The sequence below is a fragment of the Lissotriton vulgaris genome, chromosome 7, assembly GCF_964263255.1.
Source record: "Lissotriton vulgaris chromosome 7, aLisVul1.2, whole genome shotgun sequence".
NCBI lineage: Eukaryota > Metazoa > Chordata > Amphibia > Caudata > Salamandridae > Lissotriton > Lissotriton vulgaris.
Genome location: NC_141695.1, coordinates 62,743,171 through 62,763,599, shown reverse-complemented (window position 1 = coordinate 62,763,599; position 20,429 = coordinate 62,743,171). Strand labels below are relative to the sequence as shown.

Here is a 20,429-nt window from a genome sequence, read left to right as displayed (position 1 = left end):
TCGACTCCAGGTAGTGCAGAACACCGCGGCCCCGCTTGCTCTCAACAAACCGGCAAGAACTCCGTCAGCTCCTCTGTTGCACCAGCTACACTGGCTCCCGGTGAGGAAGAGAGCTATCTTTAAGATGCTGTGCGTAACCTTCAGATCTTTACTGGGAAAGGGACCGGCCTACTTCAGGAACAAAATCAGATGGTATAGGCCAGTCAGACAATTGAGATCCAGCAACTCCAACTTTCTGTGTACCCAGAAAATACGGAAGGCACGTATGGGAGGCAGGGCCTTCTACCTGGCAGCCAACTACTGGATCACTCTCCCACAAAATCTCAGGTCCTGCAGGGACCTAACCAATTTAAAAAAATTGTTGAAGACATGGCTCTTTTAAACTCACCCCCTCCTGACCTTTCTCCTGCATAGCGCCGAGAGATCCTTTCGGGGATGATTCGCTTGCGCTCTACAAATCCACAAATAAATAAATAAAGGTAGAGCTGCAAAAGGTGCGGAGTGCCTTGGTAGAAGCTAGGGATTAAGCACATAAGAACTTTGAGGAGGAGGACGATGAGGAGATAAGAGGATGATGGTCATGAGGACCAGGATTCAGTGGAGAATTTGGTACTGCATGTGGGCCAGGGGGCTAACACCTTGCAAGGAGCAGTGGTGCCTCCTGTGCCAGGGAACAGTGTGTCCTCTAAAGGGCTGACCCCAGAGGAGCTGGTGGACATGAGTGAGGGGAAGAAATTGAAGCTGGCTAAGCTCATATTAGAAAAAGGGAGAGCCTTAGAAGAAAGAAGGCTGGCTATAGAGAGGGAGGGAAAGAGAAAAAGATTGGTAATTGAGAAAAAGAAGACCATGTTGGCTCAGGAGATGAGCCTGAGAGAGCTGGGCATTATTAGCAGACAGGTGGTGTCCAGCAGTGATGGTGGCAGCAATTCTTCCATGCCCTCTGACATCCAAAGGTCTGGTGTCTGATTTTGTGGTGGGAGAAGAGATAGACAGATGGTTTGAGACCTATGAAATTGCACTCCAAATGCACAAGTTCCCTCAGGCAGATTGGGGGCTAGTCTTTTGAGACATTTCCCTAGTGAGGGGAGGGACACTACTGGCCCTCGAAAGAGTAGCAGGCTGAGGTATCCCTCTCATGAAGGAGGTCCTAATCAGAAAGTTTGGTCTGACCCCAGAGAAATATAGGCAGAAATGCAGGTATAGTCAGAAGATTTCCGAACAGACCTGGGTGGATTGTGTGGATTCTTTTTGCAAGGCACTGGCTGGTTGTCTGAAGGTCAGTGAGGCAAACGATTATCAGAGGCTGTATAATTTGTTTTTAACAGAGTATGTGTTTAGTCTTTGATTTCCAAATCTGCACCAACACCATTTTGATAGGGGAGGCACTACAAAGGGGATGGTAAGTGTCCCAAGTGGGCACAGTCCCCCACCGTTAGGCAGTCACTGTGTTTGGCTAGTGTAGCGCTTGGGGAGGAGATTGTGCTTGGGAGAGTGTACATTTAACCCTAGTGTCCCTAAACAGTCGGTGGGTATCCATTAATGGGCAGAAGGTGGAGGCTCTGAGAGAAGTTCAAGTTCGGGCATTTATATAGCGCACTACTCACCCAGAGGGTCTCAAGGCGCTAGGGAAGGGGTTCAATTATTTGTCGAATAGCCAGGTTTTCAGTTCTTTTCTGAAGGAGATGTGGTTCTGAGTAAGGCAGAGGTGGGTGGGGAGTGAGTTCCAGGTCTTGGCAGCCAGGAATGAGAAGGATCTGCCACCCATGGTGGATTTCCGGATGCGCGGGAATGCGGCGAGGGCTTGATCGGACAATCTTAGTTGGCGGGTGGGTTTGTAGAAGGACAGTCGAGTGTTGAGGCATTCGGGTCCTAGATTGTAGAGGGCCTTGTGTGCGTGGGTGAGGAGGCGGAAAGTAATTCTTTTGTTGACGGGAAGCCAGTGGAGGTCTTTTAGATGTCCGGTGATGTGATCTTGGCGCGGGATGTCTAGTATGAGTCTCGCTGACGCGTTTTGGATGCGCTGGAGTTTTTTCTGTAATTTTGTTGTGATTCCGGCTTTAAGTGTGTTACCATAATCCAGTCGACTCGTGACCAGTGCATGGGTGACAGTCTTTCTTGTCTCGAGGGGGATCCAGCGGAAGATCTTTTTGAGGATGCAAAGTACGTTGAAGCAGGAGGACGAGACGGCGTTGACTTGTCTGGACATCGAGAGAGAGGAGTCTAGGATGAAGCCAATGTTGCGTGCATGGTCCGTGGGTGTGGGTGCTGTGCCCAGAGCTGAAGGCCACCAAGAGTCGTCCCAAGCTGAGGGGGAAGATCCTAGGATGAGCACCTCCGTTTTGTCTGAGTTGAGTTTTAGGCGGCTCTGTTTCATCCATTCGGCTACTTCTTTCATGCCTTCGTGAAGATTGGTTTTGGCGGTGTTGGGGTCTTTGGTGAGGGAAAGGATTAGCTGGGTGTCGTCGGCGTAAGAGATGATGTTGAGGTTGTGTTGACGCACGATGGAGGCGAGAGGACTCATGTAGACGTTGAAGAGGGTGGGACTGAGTGAGGATCCTTGAGGTATGCCGCAGATGACTTCGGTGGCCTCTGAGTAGAATGGGGGAAGTCGGACTCTGAGTTCTCCCAGCGAGGAATGAGATGATCCAGTCCAAGGCTTTTCCTTGTATGCCAATGTTGCTGAGGCGATGTATAAGGGTGCTGTGGCAGACTGTGTCGAAAGCGGCAGAAAGGTCGAGTAGGATGAGGGCCACTGTTTCTCCGTTGTCCAGGAGTGCTCGGATGTCGTCGGTCGCTGCAATGAGGGCGGTTTCGGTGCTGTGTTTGGCTCGAAACCCGGATTGAGATGGATCAAGGGAGTTGTTGGATTCAATGAAGGCGGCGAGCTGGCTGTTGACGGCTTTCTCGATGACTTTGGCCGGGAAAGGGAGGAGGGATATGGGTCGGTAGTTTTTCAGTTCTGAGGGGTCTGCTGTTGGTTTCTTCAGGAGGGCGCTGAGTTCGGCGTGTTTCTCCGAGGAATAGGTTGTGGACGGTTGTGGGTCATGATGGTTTTGTAGCTGAAGTGAACACAACTATGATCCGTCCAGTGGATAGCTGTAGTGCGATCGAAGGAGATGTGCTTGCTGGAGGTGAAGATAGGGTGTGTCCGGCTGTGTGAGTGGGGGTGTCAACAAGTTGTTTGAGTCCGAGATTGGCCAGGTTGTCCGGAAGGGAGTTGGTGTGGCTGTCGTGTTTGTTTTCAAGGTGGTAGTTGAGGTCTCCTAGAAGAATGTAGTTCTCGGAGGCTAGGGCGTGTGGGCTGACGAAGTCCGTGATGTCATCGCTGAATTGAGTGCGGGTGCCTGGAGGCCTGTAAATGAGGGTGCCTCTAAGTGTGGTCCTGGGGTCGGTGTGGATCTGAAAGTGGAGATGTTCGGCGGTTGCAAGATTGTCGTCGGAGCTGGTTGTGATTTTGATGGTGTTTCTGTGGACGATGGCGATGCCTCCTCCTGTTTGATTGGTGCGGTCTTTTCGGATAATCTTGTAAGCGTCCGGTATGGCTATGGCGATGCCGGGAGCAGATGATGTGTTCATCCATGTTTCAGTAAGGAAGGCGATGTCAGGTGACGCAGTGTCGATTAGGTCCCAGAGTTCTGTTGCGTGTCTGTGGACCGAGCGGGTGTTGAGCAGGATGCAATTTAGGCGGTTAGAGTCGGAGTTGTGTTTGGAGGACGTGGATTTGGTGAGGGTTCTGAAGCAGTTGAATTTGCAGGAGAGGCAGGCGAATGGGCCGTGGATACGTCCTGGAGTAGCTTCGCAGCATAGTGGAGTACGTCCGGGTTGAGGGCGAGGAGAGTAGCGGCATCATATGTGACTCTAGAGGGTTGGGAGCGGCGGGGACAAGGGGGTCTGGCGCTGGGCGCGGTCCAGGCGTAGACGGGCTTACCTTTGGCGCACCTTCGACGTGGACGCTGCGCGTAGGTCCATCTGTCCATAAATGGATAGTGGAGGGGGGCGGAGCGTGGGAGGGTCAGCTGGGAGGCGGGAGCGGGGAGGAGACACGGGGACAAGGTAAACAACAACAACAGCAAAATGGCGGTAGGGTAGCGCGAGCCAAAGCAGGGGCACAGTCGTCCTTCAAAAATGCCTAACTAAAGTACAAGCGCAAATTAATAAATTATTTTACCACTATGCAGGAGCACTGAGCACAAATAAATAAATTAATCAATCAACAGAAGGTTGCATAACTACCGTCAAGTGTCATCTGGTTTCTTCAGAGAAGGTAGTCTCGAACACGGTCCACAAGTTGTTGACGCAGACAACCGTGACAGCCACTACCCTGTGGCTATAATTCCCTTTGAGTGTAGTGTGCGGGTCTCAGTCTGCTGAAGGTAACTGTGAGTCTGTCCATGCCTGTGGATTGTCTACTGGCTAATGAATTGAAGCACACCATCTGGAAGGAGGTGGAGCTCAGGCCACCCAAATGGTTGTGCCCGACTACATGGTCCATGGCAGATCCAAGAAGCAGACACATCAGGTGAGCTGGACAGAAGCTTGCCAGAAAGGTGTTGATGCCCTGAAATAACCCATGTTCACATCACCAGTGCTCAATGCCTCCCATTTCTCCCAAGAGTTTGTTGTCCAGACAGACGCCTCAGAGCATGGCATAGGGGCCATCCTCTCACAGCTAAATAAAGAGGGCCGGGTTCAGCCTCTAGCCTTCATTTATAGGAGACTACTTCCCAGGGAACAGAGGTGGAGCACCATTGAAAGGAAAGTCTTTGCTGTAGTCTGGGTGTTGAAGAAGCTAAGGCCATACCTGTCTGCCACTCACTTCCGGGTAAGAATCCCAAACTGTTGAGGTGGTCAATCTCCCTACATGGAATGGACTTTATGATGGAACATCGTCCTGGCACAAACAACGCCAATGCTGATGGTCTCTCCAAGTTGTTTTGCCTTAGTGACGAGAACTCCCAAGGGGTTGGGTAGCTCTCCCCACCTTCAGCAGGGGGGGCACATGTTAGACCTGGCATCGTTTCCCTGACTTTTTGCCTTCTGACCATCTGTTCTGCTGACTTCTTTTTTGCTGTCTTTAGGATTCTGGGAACCTTATCACTGCTAACCAGTGCGAAAGTGCATATGCTCTGTACTCTAACATTGTAACATCGTCTTATCCAAATATTTAATTACTTAGAAGTTCCTAGCAACGTGCACTATATGTGCCCAGGGCCTGTAAATAAAATGCTACTAGTGGGCCTGCAGCACTGATTGAGCCACCCACTCAACAGCCCTTAAAACATGGCTCAGGCCTGCCACTGCAGAGCCTGTGTGTGCAGTTTTAAACCCATTTTGACCTGGCAAGTGCACCTACTTGCCAGACCCAAACCTTCTTTTTTAATACTTATAAGTCACTCCAAATGTAGGCCCTAGATGGCCCCACGGGCAGAGTGAGGTGCATTTAAAAAGTAGGACATGCACTTTTAAGTTTTACATGCCCTGGTTGTGAAAGTCTCTTACATTTGTTAGTCAGTACTGAAAGACCTATCTCTCCCATAAGTTAACTTTGGGATTGCCTGAAACACTTGGGCATCCTGGTACCCCATCACCATGCTGATGGGCCTTCCTGAGGTAGATTGGGAGGAAGGAGCTGACACTTGCACTTGAATAGGGCTGTGCCTATCCCCACACAAAGGGCTGCTTACCCCCCGTGGAGTGTGCCTAAAGCCAGGGCAGGAAAGGAAGGGACTTTGTGATCTTCAAAGGCCTCTGATGTCTCGCCCACTTCAAAGGCGCATTTGGGTATAAGTATTGGACTGCTGACCCTGCGTAGAGTGGTGTGGCTCACTGGTTAGAGGCGGCAGACCTGTAAGCAGAGAACAGCCCAGGACCAGGGTTCAATTCCCAACGCGGCAGGGTCGTGGACCAGGGGTCAACGGTCTCGATAATTCTCGCCTTAGTGCCTAGTCTAATCAGGGAACACACTCGGTAACTCTGGGCATTAAGCTTGCCTCATCTCTACAACGGCCCCCCACAGACACTGGGGATGCCTGGTTTCACCCTGGAGATACCCAGAAAGGGACCATCTCACAGGGAAAACCAGGACGGGTTCCCCAGCGGTCTACAGCGCCAGGACACTCGGGTAGAGTAACAGTGCGCTTTACAAGAATCCCACATACACACCACCAAATCGTAACTCTACAGGAAGCAAGGGCATTCTACCTGGAAGAAGAGCTGCTTTGCTGTCGGAGGAACTGCCACTTTGCTATTTGCTCTACTGTATTAGCATGCTGCCTGCTGATTGATGCTACAGGTGGGACTGCGACTTTGCAACATGCTTTGCTAAATTGGCCTGCTGCTTCTTGCCTGGCAAGAACTGGACCTGCTCTCTACATCCATGAACCCAAGATTCTCCAAGGGTTTTCTGGCGTGCCTCCGGTTTTCTGAAGTCTCAGGGACGCAAATGACTTCTTGCAACTCTGCTGAGGCTGCTGTACTCTGCCATATGGGTGTTTACCCTTGCCTGAAGTGCCCCCTCCTAACGGAGGAAATTCCTGCGTAGTTCAATGACAACGCAGCACCGAACATTCAACACAGTCTGAGAGGCTCGATGACAACGCTTTGGCCCGACTGTGTAAATCGGAACCCATGCATTGAGTCTTCGAAGATTTGCTCCATACAAGGTAATTTTTCAGTGGACCTGTGTGGGATCAGTAGCCAGCCTGCCCTCGATCACTGTCCGCCTCAACTTTGGATTTGCAGAGGTACCTCGCAACCTCAAGTAACTTTTTCACCGCTTGTGATTTCTAAGCACTGTTTTCACATCTATTGTTCAAAATGTTATCTCTCTACTTCCTAGATTTTTGTCGTTTTGATCTTATTTTACTCTGATAATTATTCTCTATTGTTCTAAACTGGTGTGGAGTCTTTTTTGGTATTTTCACTGAGTTAATGTAATGAAGCGTTGCACAAATACTTTATAAATTGCCTCAAAAAATGTAGCCTGACTGCTCTGTGAAATGCTAACAGATTCTAAAATCACACGTTGTCTATTCATCTTAGCACAAAGGACTGCACCCGTCCGCGCCTGGACCGCGCCCAGTGCCAGGACCCCTGGCCCCTGCAGACACCAGCCCACCCGCCGGACCTACGACGCCACCGAGCTCAACGCACTACACGCCGGCCGGATCCCGGGGTGCTACCGAGACACCCCGAGACGCACCCATGGACCTTTCTGCTGCCACTCGTGCAAGTTCACCTGCATCCGGACCTGCACTACACCAGCACCGACCAAGACGAGCAGCAGCCACCTGAAGTGCATCCTGCTCAACACCCGCTCCGTCCACAGACACGCCGTCGAGCTCTGGAACCTGCTCGATACCACAGCCCCTGACGTCACCTTCCTCACGGAAACCTGGATGAACGCCTCCTCAGCGCCCGACATCGCCATCGCCATCCCGGACGGCTACGAGATCATCCGGAGGGACCGCGTCAACCAGACAGGAGGAGGCATCGCCATCATCCACAGGAACACCATCCGCATCACGACCAACACCGACGACACCCTCGCACCCGCCGAACACCTGCACTTCCAGATCCACATCAACCCCAAGACCACGCTCAGATGCACCCTCTTCTACAGACCCCCGGGACCACGCACACAATTCAGCAAAGACATCGCCGACTTCATCAGCCCGCACGCCCTCCCCTCCGCTGACTACATCCTCCTCGGGGACCTCAACTTCCACCTGGAGAACAACAACGACCGCAACACCACCACCCTGCTGGACAACCTCGCAAACCTCGGACTCAAGCAGCTGGTGACCATCCCCACCCACTACGCCGGACACACACTCGACCCCGTGTTCTCATCCAGCAAAGACATCACCTTCAGCCACGCCACCGGACTCCACTGGACGGACCACAGCTGCGTCCACTTCAGCTTCAGAAGGACCACGATCCACCACCACCAGCAATAGGCTGCACGCAGAAGCTGGTACAAGATCACAGCCGACCAGCTCGCGACTTCCCTGAGCAAGAACCCTCCCACCGGCGCAACGAACCCCAGCCAGGCGGCCACCAACCTCACAAAGTGGATCAAAAACTGCGCAGACCACCTCGCCCCTCTGAGGACCCCGCCTAGCAGACCCGGCAGCAAGAAAGCCCCATGGTTCACCGACGAACTCAAGAGCTTCAAGAGGAACTGCCGAGCCCTCGAGAAAGCCTGGCGCAGAGACCCAACACCGGACAACATGACTGCCCTCAAGCTCGCCACCCGAAAACACCACCAACTGATTCACGCCACCAAGAAAACTGCATTCAAGGAACGACTGGACAACAACGCACACAACAGCAAGGAACTCTTCAACATCGTTAAAGAGATCTCCAACCCCAACGCCGGAAACAACGACATCACCCCTTCACAAGACCTCTGCAACTCCCTCGCCTCCTACTTCTACAACAAGATCGCGGACATACACAACAGCTTCAGCACTCAACCGACGCACGCCACGACCGAACCACCGCCCCCCACCACCACCCTCCGCGCCTGGGCCCCGATCAGCACCGAAGACACCGTCCGCACGATGAACTCCATCCACTCCGGATCTCCGACTGACCCCTGCCCTCACCACGTCTTCAACAAGGCCGACGCTGTCATCGCACCCCACCTGTGGGACATAATCAACACCTCCTTCGACACCGCTACCTTCCCGGAGAGCTGGAAGCACGCCGAACTCAGCGCTCTACTAAAGAAGCCATCAGCCAACCCCACCGACCGCAAGAACTACCGCCCCATCTCGCTGCTCCCGTTTCCTGCAAAAGTCATCGAGAAGACCGTCAACAAGCAGCTGGCCACGTTCCTCGAGACGAACAGATCCCTCGACCTCTCGCAGTCTGGCTTCTGGGCCAACCACAGCACCGAGACCGCCCTGATCGCAGCCACCGATGACATCCGAGCCCTGCTCGACAACGGAGAAACAGCGGCCCTCATCCTCCTAGACCTCTCCGCGGCTTTCGACACTGTCTGCCACGTTACCCTAGTGCAGCGCCTCAGCAACGTCGGAATCCAGGAGAAGGCACTGGAATGGATCATCTCCTTCCTCGCCGGAAGGACACAGAGAGTCCGCCTCCCCCCGTTCAGATCAGAAGCCACCGAAGTCATCTGCGGCGTTCCTCAAGGCTCCTCGCTCAGCCCAACTCTCTTCAACGTCTACATGAGCCCCCTCGCAGCCATCACACGCCAACACAACCTCAACATCATCTCCTACGCCGACGACACCCAGCTGATCCTCTCCCTCACCAACGACCCTGCCACCGCAAGAGCCAACCTGCACGAAGGGATGACAGACGTAGCCAAGTGGATGATGAACAGCCGCCTGAAACTGAACTCGGACAAGACGAAGTCCTCATCCTGTGATCTTCACCCTCCGCCTGGGACGACTCCTGGTGGCCCCCCGCCCTGGGCAGCGCACCCAAACAAACAGACCACGCACGCAACCTGGGCTTCATCCTGGACTCCTCCCTCTCCATGACCACACAAATCAACGCCGTCTCCTCGTCGTGCTTCAACATCCTGCGCATGCTACGTAAGATCTTCTGGTGAATCCCCACCGAGACCAGGAAGACGGTCACCCAGGCCCTCGTCACCAGCCGTCTGGACTACGGCAACTCCCTCTACGCCGGTACCATCGCCAAACTCCAGAAGAGACTCCACGGATCCAGAACGCCTCAGCACGACTCATCCTGGACATCCCCCGTCGCAGCCACATCTCCGGACACCTGAGAGACCTGCGCTAGCTCCCGGTCAACAAGAGAATCACCTTCCGTCTCCTCACCCACGCACACAAAGCCCTACACAACCTAGGCCCAGGATACCTCAACAGCCGCCTCAAATTCTACGCTCCCACACGCCAGCTTCGATGACCGGCCACGCCCTTGCCGCCGCCCCCGCTTCCGAAGAGCCACCGGAGGGGGAAGGTCCTTCTCCTACCTGGCCGCCAAGACTTGGAACTCCCTCCCGACCCACCTCCGCCTGACCCAGGACCACCTCGCCTTCAGGAAGCAGCTCAAGACCTGGCTGTTCGAGCAGTAGCGGACCCCCCCCCCCCCTCCCCTAGCGCCTTGAGACCCTCCGGGTGAGTAGTGCGCTATATAAATGCTTTGATTGATTGACTGTGTAGGAGCTGAAGCCCAAATTATTAATGCACCCCAACATTTATATCACCTCAAAATTACCTTTGTCAATTCTGGTCCTGCACCCTTGATCTTGCAATAGCAACACCACATTCCTCGACATCATGCCCAACATAAATTGAGCAGCGTTATAAAAGTAACTGGGACCACTCAATAACTGAGTTCCAGATCAGAGGAAAGTTAACGGGTTTTTATACAAAATGTCAATACTAAGCGGTACAGAATAGATATGAAATGTCTAACATATGAGGAGTCAATAAAGATGTGAGGAGTACATCGTCAAATCGGAATAATTCTAATCCCCAAATGAATAGCGAAATCATAAAGGAGAAAGGAAGCAGAAGGCATTTCTAGTAGGAAAGGGAAATGGACAGAGCCCCTGAAGGAAAAGGTAAAGTTCTGACTCACCCCAAAAATAAGGGGGGTGTATACACATTTCAGGCATTGATAATGAGCTAAGATGACAAATGCAGCACACAATGATCACAGATAGCATAGCATTATCAAGTTACAAATTACCAAATCCCAATTTTTAAGGTAGTGCTCCTAACCCCTTTCCATGCAAGACTCCAGCATCTTCTGCTGAGTTTCTGTCCACGGAAACAATTTCAAACAGTTAATACACACACTAGTAAGTTCTGCCAGGTCTACAGTGGAACTAAATCAAAAGTGTCCTAGGACACTTTGCAATGTCTGGGACATAAAGAAAGCTCTATTGATAAAACACAATCTCAAAGGCACATAACCAGCTGCGCCACAGCGTGTTGTGCTCTTTGAAGACTGTGGGCAGAGAAGGCATGCAGGAGGCCAGTGATTGGAAAATAAGCAGGAGCAGGATGAAGAATACATCCCATCAGCAACCATATTAATTAACATAGAAGGTCCATATAATGTGGCACGACTATAATACGTTAATAAACACACTTCTAAATGCCTAATGAAAACAGTTTCACACACAATGTTATTATTACATCGTTCACGAGTAGGGCGGATCATAAAACTCACTAATGCTCCAAAAAAAGTGCATGAGAAAAAAAAACCTGTTAAACCTGAGAAAGAACACAGAAACATTTGTCTGGGTACTTTTCATTTAAAATATGTTTTCTCAAATGTACTTGTGCTCTGACTTGAGGAACTCACTGATTTCCTAAAACTAAATGAAAACTAAAAATATACAAAACTAAAACAAAACTCTATTATTCTGATTAGGGAGACTAATATTGGCTCTTTAGAGATTACTGGGGTTTTACTTACCAGTGCTTCTTTCCTCACGCCTCTCCTGTGGTTGTGCTTCAGTATGCAGCTCAGGGCTGAGTGAGCATATTGGTATAGGAGCTGGAACATCTACAAAAACAAGATTATAAGATCATCCAGTGAGATAATAACAAAAGTGGCTGTTTTTAAATGAATGGCAAATTCAAAAGGAGCTATTAGAACATTGGAATGTTGGGAGCTCCATTGACAACAATGGAGTGCTCCGGGCTTAAAATGGCTGGTATAAGCCTTGAGCTCCAACATTCCAATGTTTCTTTGTTCACAGCCAGAGCTGTGAACAAAGGCTTCAGTGAGCCTGAGGGAATTTCAATCCCCTCGCGCTCCCTAAAGGCTTTGTTTTATTTGTTAGAACATTCTGCCCTCTAGTGGCAGAATAATAGCCTTATAGCCCTTCGTAGCAGGGCTATACCGGCTATTAGAACATTAGAACGTTGGAAAATCAATTGAAAACAATGGACTAGCTCCGGGCTTATAATGGCTGGTATAAGCCCGGAGCTCCAATATTCCAATGTTCCTTTCACAGCTCTAGCTGTGAACTAAGGCTTCAGGGAGCCTGAGGGGATTTCAATCCCCTAATGCTTCCTGAAGGCTTTGTTTTATTTGTTAGAACATTCTGCCCTCTAGTGGCAGAATGTTCTAATGGTCTTATGGCCCTTAACAGCTGGGCTATAGCGGCTTTTACAGTCCCCTGCCTGCAGGCCTTTAATAGCTGGTATAGCCCGCTACGGCGGGCTATAAGGGTATATTAAAGTCCCCTGCTTTGTTAAAGTCCCTCGCCTTTAGCTCGGGCCTTTATCGCTGCAGCCGGCCTTTAATAGCCGGTATAGCCCGCTCTGGAGGACTATAAGGCTATATTGAAAAGTACTTAAGTATAATGTTGCTTTCTATTGTAGACTAAGAAAAATAAATATACAAAACAGAACTATGACAACACCTGAAATACAAGCACCTTACATTAGTGAAAAAGCACAGTTATATTGCCTCATATAAAAAAAACTATTAATAAGTGACAACATTTAGAACCAGAGGACTCCTTTCCTAACTATAAGCAAAACATGTTGTGCCAACCACTTTGCCTCAAAAGTCCTTGTAAACAACCTCTCTTCTCTCTATACTCAAGATGCACCCTCTAAGTCAGTTAAACGATTGTTGATGCCTTCAAGCAGCTCTCGCCAACGTATTTGAAGAACTGCTAAAGGCCAAAAATTGAGAACCCACCTGGAGATCCAATTAGAATGATACTACCTTGTGGCCTCAGAAACATAGACCACCCAGTGGCCTCAGAAACAGACGATAACATTGTTCCCACAAGCAGTGAACTGCTATTTAAAGCAGCTCCCTGCTTGTGGATGCCAGGACAGCTCCCGCAGGAGCTGGGGGTCAGCTGGGATCGGGGGCCTTGAGGCACCCCGCCTTCCCAGGGGAAGAGGAGAAAGAGGCAGAATAAAGGTCCGAAACAAACTGAAAGCGGCAGAAGAAAGGTCAGCAATCAGCGGAACCAGGCAAAATAAAGGTCAGAAACGAGCAACAAAAGGTAGAAAAAACATCAGCACCGAACAGAATGAGGCAAGATAAAGGTCCGAAACAAGCAGAAAGAGGGAAAATAAAGGTCAGCAACTAGCAGAAAGAGGCTAAATAGAAGTCAGAAACAAGCCGAAAGAGGCAAAATAGTTGGCAGCAACGAGCAGAGAGAGAGAAAACAGATCGACAACGAAGCAGTGCATTGTGGGGGTGTAAGTTATAGTTAGGAAATAGAATTAGAAACCCCTTAGAAATTTAGTGAAATAAAACAAAGGGTACAGGAACGAAATAGTTAGGCTCAGATTTCACCCGTACAAAACCATAGAAATTTAGCAGTTATAGTTACATGAGCTTACTATAAAACCTATGCCCCTGAAATGCACTGCTTATGACCTCACATATTACATCACTCATTACATGGTCAGTGGCATCACTGATGACATCCACAGAACCACTCATACACCCACTCAAAATCCCATAGAACCTCTCAACCACACACTACCACACAAACCTCACATACCCATTCACCAACCCATATCAGTACTCACACAACCAATCACTCATCCATAGAGCCTCTCGCACATCCACACACACTGACAGCCAAACACCTACTAACTCACCCATACAGCCACTTATGCACCCACTCACTTACCAATACAGATACTCGCACATCAAGTCAAACAGACATACACTTACACACCCACTCATACACCCATATAGCTATTTACACACCCATTAAGCAACCATACAGAAACTCACACAGCCACTGACTCACCCATACAGCCACTCACACTTCCACTCACTCACCAATACAGCTACTCACACCCCTGCTTGCTTGCTCATACAGTCAATGACACAGCCACTCATTCACCCATACCACCACACACATCCACTCACAGAACCACGTATATACCCATTCGCACATCCATACAACCACTCACACACCAACTCACTCACCCTTACAGCCACACACACAGACAATGACTCTCCAATACAGCCACTCACACCCACCCACTCACCTATACACACACTCAAACAGCTACTCACTCACCCATTCAGCTACTCACATACTCGGACCATCCCCATACAGCCACTCACACAGCCACTCAGTCACCCATACAGCTACTCACACACTTATGCAGCGACTCACACAGCCACTAACTTATTCATACATCTACTCACATACCAATGAATATACCCATCCAGCCACTCACTCACTGTCCAATACCATCACTCTCACAGCTACTCACATACCTACTTATACACCTATACAGCCACTGTCATACCCACTCAATCTTCAATACACCCACTCACACAGCCACAAAGCCACTTAACCACCCATACAGCCACCCCCACATTTATGCAGCCACTCACACAGCCAGTACCTCACCCATACAGCTACTCACATACCTACTTAAAAACCCATACAGCCACCCACACAGCCTCTCACTCTCTAATACACTCACATACCCACTCACATATCTACTTATAACCCCATATAGCCACTTACTCGCCCACTCACTGGCAATACAGTCTCTCACACAGCCACTCATACATGGATACACATACCCACTCACACAATATATGTTAGAAATAGTATCATTCATTAGTAGTGCATAAATTAGATTATTTTAACTTAGGTAGTACCTTGGTATATATGTTTAACACTCAAACTTGTAAAAAACACACTCACTGGATGATGTCAACAGTGATGTAATTTGAGATGCATCAGTGATGTCACTGAGCCTGTCATGAATGATGTAATATGTGAGGTCATAAGCAGAGCATTGCAGGGGCATAAGTTATAGTTAGCTCAGGCAACTAGAACTGCTGAATATCTATGGATTTGAAATCTGAGCCCAACTATTTTGTCCCTGTAACCTTTGTTTTTCTAAAATTCTATTTCCTAACTATAACGTCCCTGTAATCTTTTTTTTTTTCCACTGGAAAAAACAATGGTTACGAGGACGTTATAGTTAGGAAATAGAATATTGGGAAAATATATATATATATATATATTTAATTCTCACCAACATGCTCTGAAGGCGCTGAAAAGAGATGAGGAGTTTTATTAATGTACAAAACCCCTTAATTGAATAAATACCACAAACTGAACATTTGATTTGTGCACACTCAGGAGCACAATGAATAAACTGTAGCTTCAGTGAGAGAGTGCTCCAATTTTAAACAAACAAAATCGGGGGCATTGCTTTCATCAAGGAACCTCCATGCTTGGTACTCATTCAAAGCAAAAGAAATCACAGCCCAAACAATCTGCTTAAATATTACATTTTCTTGGATCTTTTAATGGGAAGCATCCTCAAATCCGTGCATAAAAGCAAAGAATACAAGCTTTGCATTTGTTACAGCCAAACTAGACCGGATGTGCAGACCTCAGCTTTCTTTTATAGTCTAAGCATTTCCTGGCGGGACCAGGACTCAAAAACATGTACATCTTCTCACCATCAAGGAAAGGAAGCCGTACAGAAAAATAAAGCCAGATTTTTTTTTTCAGGAATTGCACATCTTGTCTTTGTGCCAATACTGAATGGATCACAACTACCATCATGTCCCTTTTCATGGGTACCAACTTCACTCATCTGCTCTTTCAGAGAATCACTCAGGTTCTGCCTGCACAGAACCTACATTACTGCCATTCCTAAAGGGAACCTCTGGAAGTTAGGAGCAATGCTCTCAAGATCATTATATGGAGAAAGAGCTGCTCCTCGGTCAGGAAGACCTCATTTTCAGCAGTTTCAACTGCCAGGATTAGGATTCTAGTACCCCTTGCCCTATTCTCATGTTGTTCTACATTCATATTAAGGGGGGGATCTTGGCCATACAACAGTTCTTGAATTGTTGGCTTCTTTGGGCTTTCACTTTACTCTCCTTCAGCATCTTCTTTGTTCCAACGTTCCTGTGGACCGGTTGTTCCATGTCCTCTTCTATTTTTGAAATGCATGCCACAGGCTCAGAATTACAGGCTGACTGAAACAGGCTCTGCTATCCTGCTGATCTAGAGGGAGTATTCACATTGTCTTAAAGAGGAATGCCGGCCTCCCTGGGCTCCACAGGATCACCTTACCAGGACACTGATCCTTTGGCACCCTCAGAGACCCCCATCTTAGATGCAGTTCTTAGTCTCACCATTCAGGTGCACCTCCTAGGATAGAGGTATGGCAAAGCTGACAAGATCAATAGCCATCTTGGACCCTCGTTAGCCCCATCACAGGATATTTAAATCAAACAGATCCTACATCTGGGTTTCCATCCGGCTTTGGTTATTGGAAGATACTTCTGAAAATGTAAGCCATAGAGACACTTTCCCCGTAGTGACGTTTTAGTATCTGGATTCAACAGCTGCTGCTGACAGCTTCCTAAAGCTTAAAGCTCCCCACCATTATTAGCTCCTATACCACACTAATGCCCCTTCACCCACTCTCTTGTCTCCCTGATCTTGCATGTCTTCTTTCCTCTATGTCTAGTCTTCTTACTCCTTCTTACTCTTTACCTTCTTGCCCTCTTGCCTTTCTCTGAGACTCTCCCCACCCTCCTTTCCCCTTCTTCCTCTAGTCTCATTTTCAATCATATCCTTTCCTACATCTTCTCTCTCCCCTGCCTACTTTCTCCAGTCTTCTCTCCTCCCTTCTTATCTTCTCTCCTCTAACAGTAAAACTCCAAAGGGCCAGAAATGCTACAGTCAGGCCGGTACTACACATCCAACCAAGAGAGCTAACCTCCTCTGCCTTACTGACTTATTTGGTTTTAAACTGTTTGCCGGTAGCATCAAGAGTCAAGTGCTACCCCTCTGCCCCTCCGTATCAAACAACAAGCGCACCTTGCCAGATGCTCTGGCATTCTCCAGATCAAGATGTCCAAATACCAAACCATGCACACAATCTCATCTTGCCATGCCTAATAACAAAAATACAGGTCATCACAACACCTCATTACACTGCTTTTTCTAGTCAGCACGCACCAGAATACAAAACACTCCACATAACATCTATTCCCGACCACTACAATAGCACCACAACAAATGCTAGATTACAGAAAATGTGAGTTTGATGATGTCCTTTGTATATTTGTTTAACCTTCCAAAAACGGCTAGAGTTCCTCTGAAATCTTTCTGAAGATAGGACATTATATATTTTTTAAAAGCACACCCCTGCAAACATCATGTGATAGTTAGGAAGAGATGGGATGCTCAAAAACAGGTAAGCTAAATGGAAATAATAATATTAATGTGTTAACATTTGTCTGCAAGCGGTTATTTAGCCATACTGTGGAGTGCTAATTATTCACAACCCAGGATACAACCTAACATTCATAATGGGACTAATGACCTCTCCTCTGTGCCCTAGATTGAAAATGCAGCTTGGACTGAAGGCCCCTTTAGGGTAACGCTGGGCTCTACAGGTCATTTGTGACAGACCGGTAGAGGTGCCCCAGGTTAGTTGTGCTTAGAAATGTCTGATAAATGTTTTCGCACTGTGACCCTCCTACCTGCAATCGGTTTTGTGATTTTATCTGGAAAGGTTAGAACACCCGATAGTACAGATTAGGCAACCCGGGGAGGGAAGATAGTTATGCAACAGTGAATTATTTACAGATCTATAAGGAATTGAAATAAAAAAATATTGATAAGATATTTTTAGTGGGGGGCCTTCGGGTGCTGTAAATAAGAGACAAAGTGACTGAGTTGACGAGGTGTATCGATATGGCAGGAGCGATAAAAGTAATTAATAGACACCATTGGTAGGAAAGTGACTTTTTTGACATTGTCACCCTGTGAGAAGTTGGCCTTGTGTATGCTGTCCACTAGTTATAGTGGGCACCTTGCACCAGTCCAAACAACCCCTTGGAGGTGATAGCTTTCAAATAAGGTTGTCTTTAACCTATCCTAGTGGTAGCTATGCAGAGCAGCCTTCAGGCTAAGTCTTGAAGGAATGGAAAGCAGCTTGTTTTACCAGTCTAAAATCTCTTGAATGGCTAAATGAAAGGACAACCACACAGGTAAATATATAAAATATATGTATTTATTCTAAACACAACCGACGTTATGAGGCTAGAGGTCAAAGCACATATGTTACACTTAATATATCACAGTAAATTAGCACAATATATGTTGAGCCCTAGGGGCCTACCAAACCATATATTAAGAAAGTGGTATAAGAACAACGACTTGACTAGACACAAGGCCTAGAGCCTGTAGAATCACTGGGACCACAAGGAACCACCCAAGGTAGTGACACAGGGAGTTCATGGGGGACGCGTGCAGTGTGAGAACACAGCCGCAAATCACCGTTAGCTTCTATGGGGAAAGTCGTTGTTGGAAATTTAAAGATTAAGGACACTTAGGAGAGGACTTTGATCAAACTCCTTCAGACTTAAGGGGGTCTAGGGCCAACACCCACGGGAGCACCGGAGTACTCGAGTTACCTCACCCAAGCCGGGTGAAGCTGGGTGCATAGGTGTCTTTTGGTGTTGGGAATCGTCATTGATTTCAATGGTGATCTGCTGCAAAGTGCTGCTGCCGAAGTGGAAAGTGTCCAGGTTGATCCAAGCCTGGGTCAAAGATGAGAAGAACATGAGAGCAGAGGGGACAGAGTCTGGGTCACAAGCCAGTGACCAGGGGCACGATAGACGAATGCCCACCGATGTCGGGTAATTTCAGTTTGAAGAGGTGAAGCTAGACTCTGCAGCCACGAGGACCAGGAGGTGTCGACTATGACCAGGAACTAGATCCAAGCTGTCCCCCTAAGGATGTAGAGTGATGCGGCGTCGTTGACCGGATTGGACCCAAAAAGCCTTGGCAATAGCAACCCACGCAGAAAGTTAAGAAATGCTTTGATGCGGATCAGCAAGTTCCGAGGGACTCACCAAGTAGTGGAGAGTCAGGGCACATCTCGAGCAACCAGGGAAACCCAACGAAAGTCAAAGTTGCCTTCTCAGGGACCCACCAGTCGACGGACCAGGGATCGTGAAGGTACCTCAAGCGAAAACACAAAGGGCCGGCTCACGGAACACGTGTGGAATGTAGGCCAGCAATCTTCAGTGGAAAAGGTGCTCAGTGTCTGGGCTACAAGTACCCCAATGCACAGCCTCAAGGTACATTGAGAAGCTAATGCACTTGCAAATGTGCAGGTTGTCCAGGGGTTCCGGTTCTACGTTACCCACGAAGGCTACGGGTCTCAGCTTTGCTGAGGACTCATGGTTGGCCTCGGGGAAGTATGGAAATTCACCCCCTGTGTTGCAAATACTTTGGAGTACGGCGGGAGCTTCGGAGACGCAAACCGGTCAGATGCGTTTTTGGTGCGTGCCAAGCAGGGACTAACTCCTATACTCCAAGGGAGATTCTTCAGTCATCCAGCATCGTGCAGATCGTCGAAGTTCCAGGATTCAGTATCAGAGTTTCGTTCGGGTGTAATCTAAAGTCCTGTAGCCAGGGGTTTCTTTCTTATACCCTAGAAAGGGGTTGGCCATATTCTGAGGACCCATCTATGGGAGGGTTTGGAAAGAGGGGTGGTTACACCCATTTCTTATGTCCAGTTTCATGCCAGAGCAGGGGCGGGTAGCCCCTGCAACTGGTTTGAACTGGGCTATACACAAGGACACCAAATGTGCCCCCAGTGCAGACTTTAAAGCACTCTTGGAGTGCCCCCACCCGGCCCCAATACAATAAAGCCTGTCTGGGTAGTGGTTACACCTACCTGTGACAGGAAACCTATTGTCAAGGTCTCCCCTGCCAGAGTTTCGTCCAGCAGCAGAAGGCCAGACTCGTGTCTGTGGCTGCAGCATCCATTTTGTGATGCCAGGGCTCTTTTAAACTGGTACCGCGTGTACCGGTGTGGACATGTCTCTCCCTCTAGAAGGGTGGATTCATACCCCTGCCACCAGGACTGGCGGGGGGATATGATTCCAAAGTGTTTGACAGCAAACACAACATGTTTCTGTGCAGCCATTCCTAAGTTAGCATTTACCACAAGGTTCTAATGCACTTAAGAGTATATGGTCTGGCTGCATCACAGAACAGCCCCAGAGAATAGGTTCTGAAGGCTGCAGAGGGGCCCTGCTCATACATGGGCACCCTCTCACACAAAACCCAGCACCCTGCCTTCAGAATTGATAAGGCCTGCCATAGGGGTGACTGAGAGGTTTATATGTGTAGTGGTTTAAGGTAGATATCGGTGACCTATATCTAAGTAAGGGGTGCATGCACCACCTTACCCAGGCTGCAGTAGCGGTCATGTGGTGTCATTTTGGAAGGCTTTCCAGGGGTGGCATAATACATGCTGCAGCCCCTGGTAGGCCTCTCGGATACCTATGGCCTAGGTACCATATATTAGGGACTCATAAGGGTACCCCAGTAACGAAACTGGAGTGTACCTAAAATACTTGGAATCAATTTAGAGAGGGTGCGGCTAGGCTGGGGTCCTGGATAGCAGGGCCCCAGATAG

At 48.8% G+C, this 20,429-nt stretch overlaps 1 protein-coding gene across 1 annotated transcript in view; it reads right to left on the bottom strand.

The window, feature by feature from the left end:
• Positions 1-20,429, bottom strand: part of LOC147700723 (uncharacterized) — a 52,560-nt gene that overhangs the window by 14,515 nt on the left and 17,616 nt on the right. Inside the window, exon 7 of the mRNA XM_086929732.1 lies at positions 11,428-11,517. Coding sequence (XP_086785858.1) covers positions 11,428-11,517 — 90 coding nt within the window. The remainder of the gene's footprint in view (positions 1-11,427; positions 11,518-20,429) is intronic.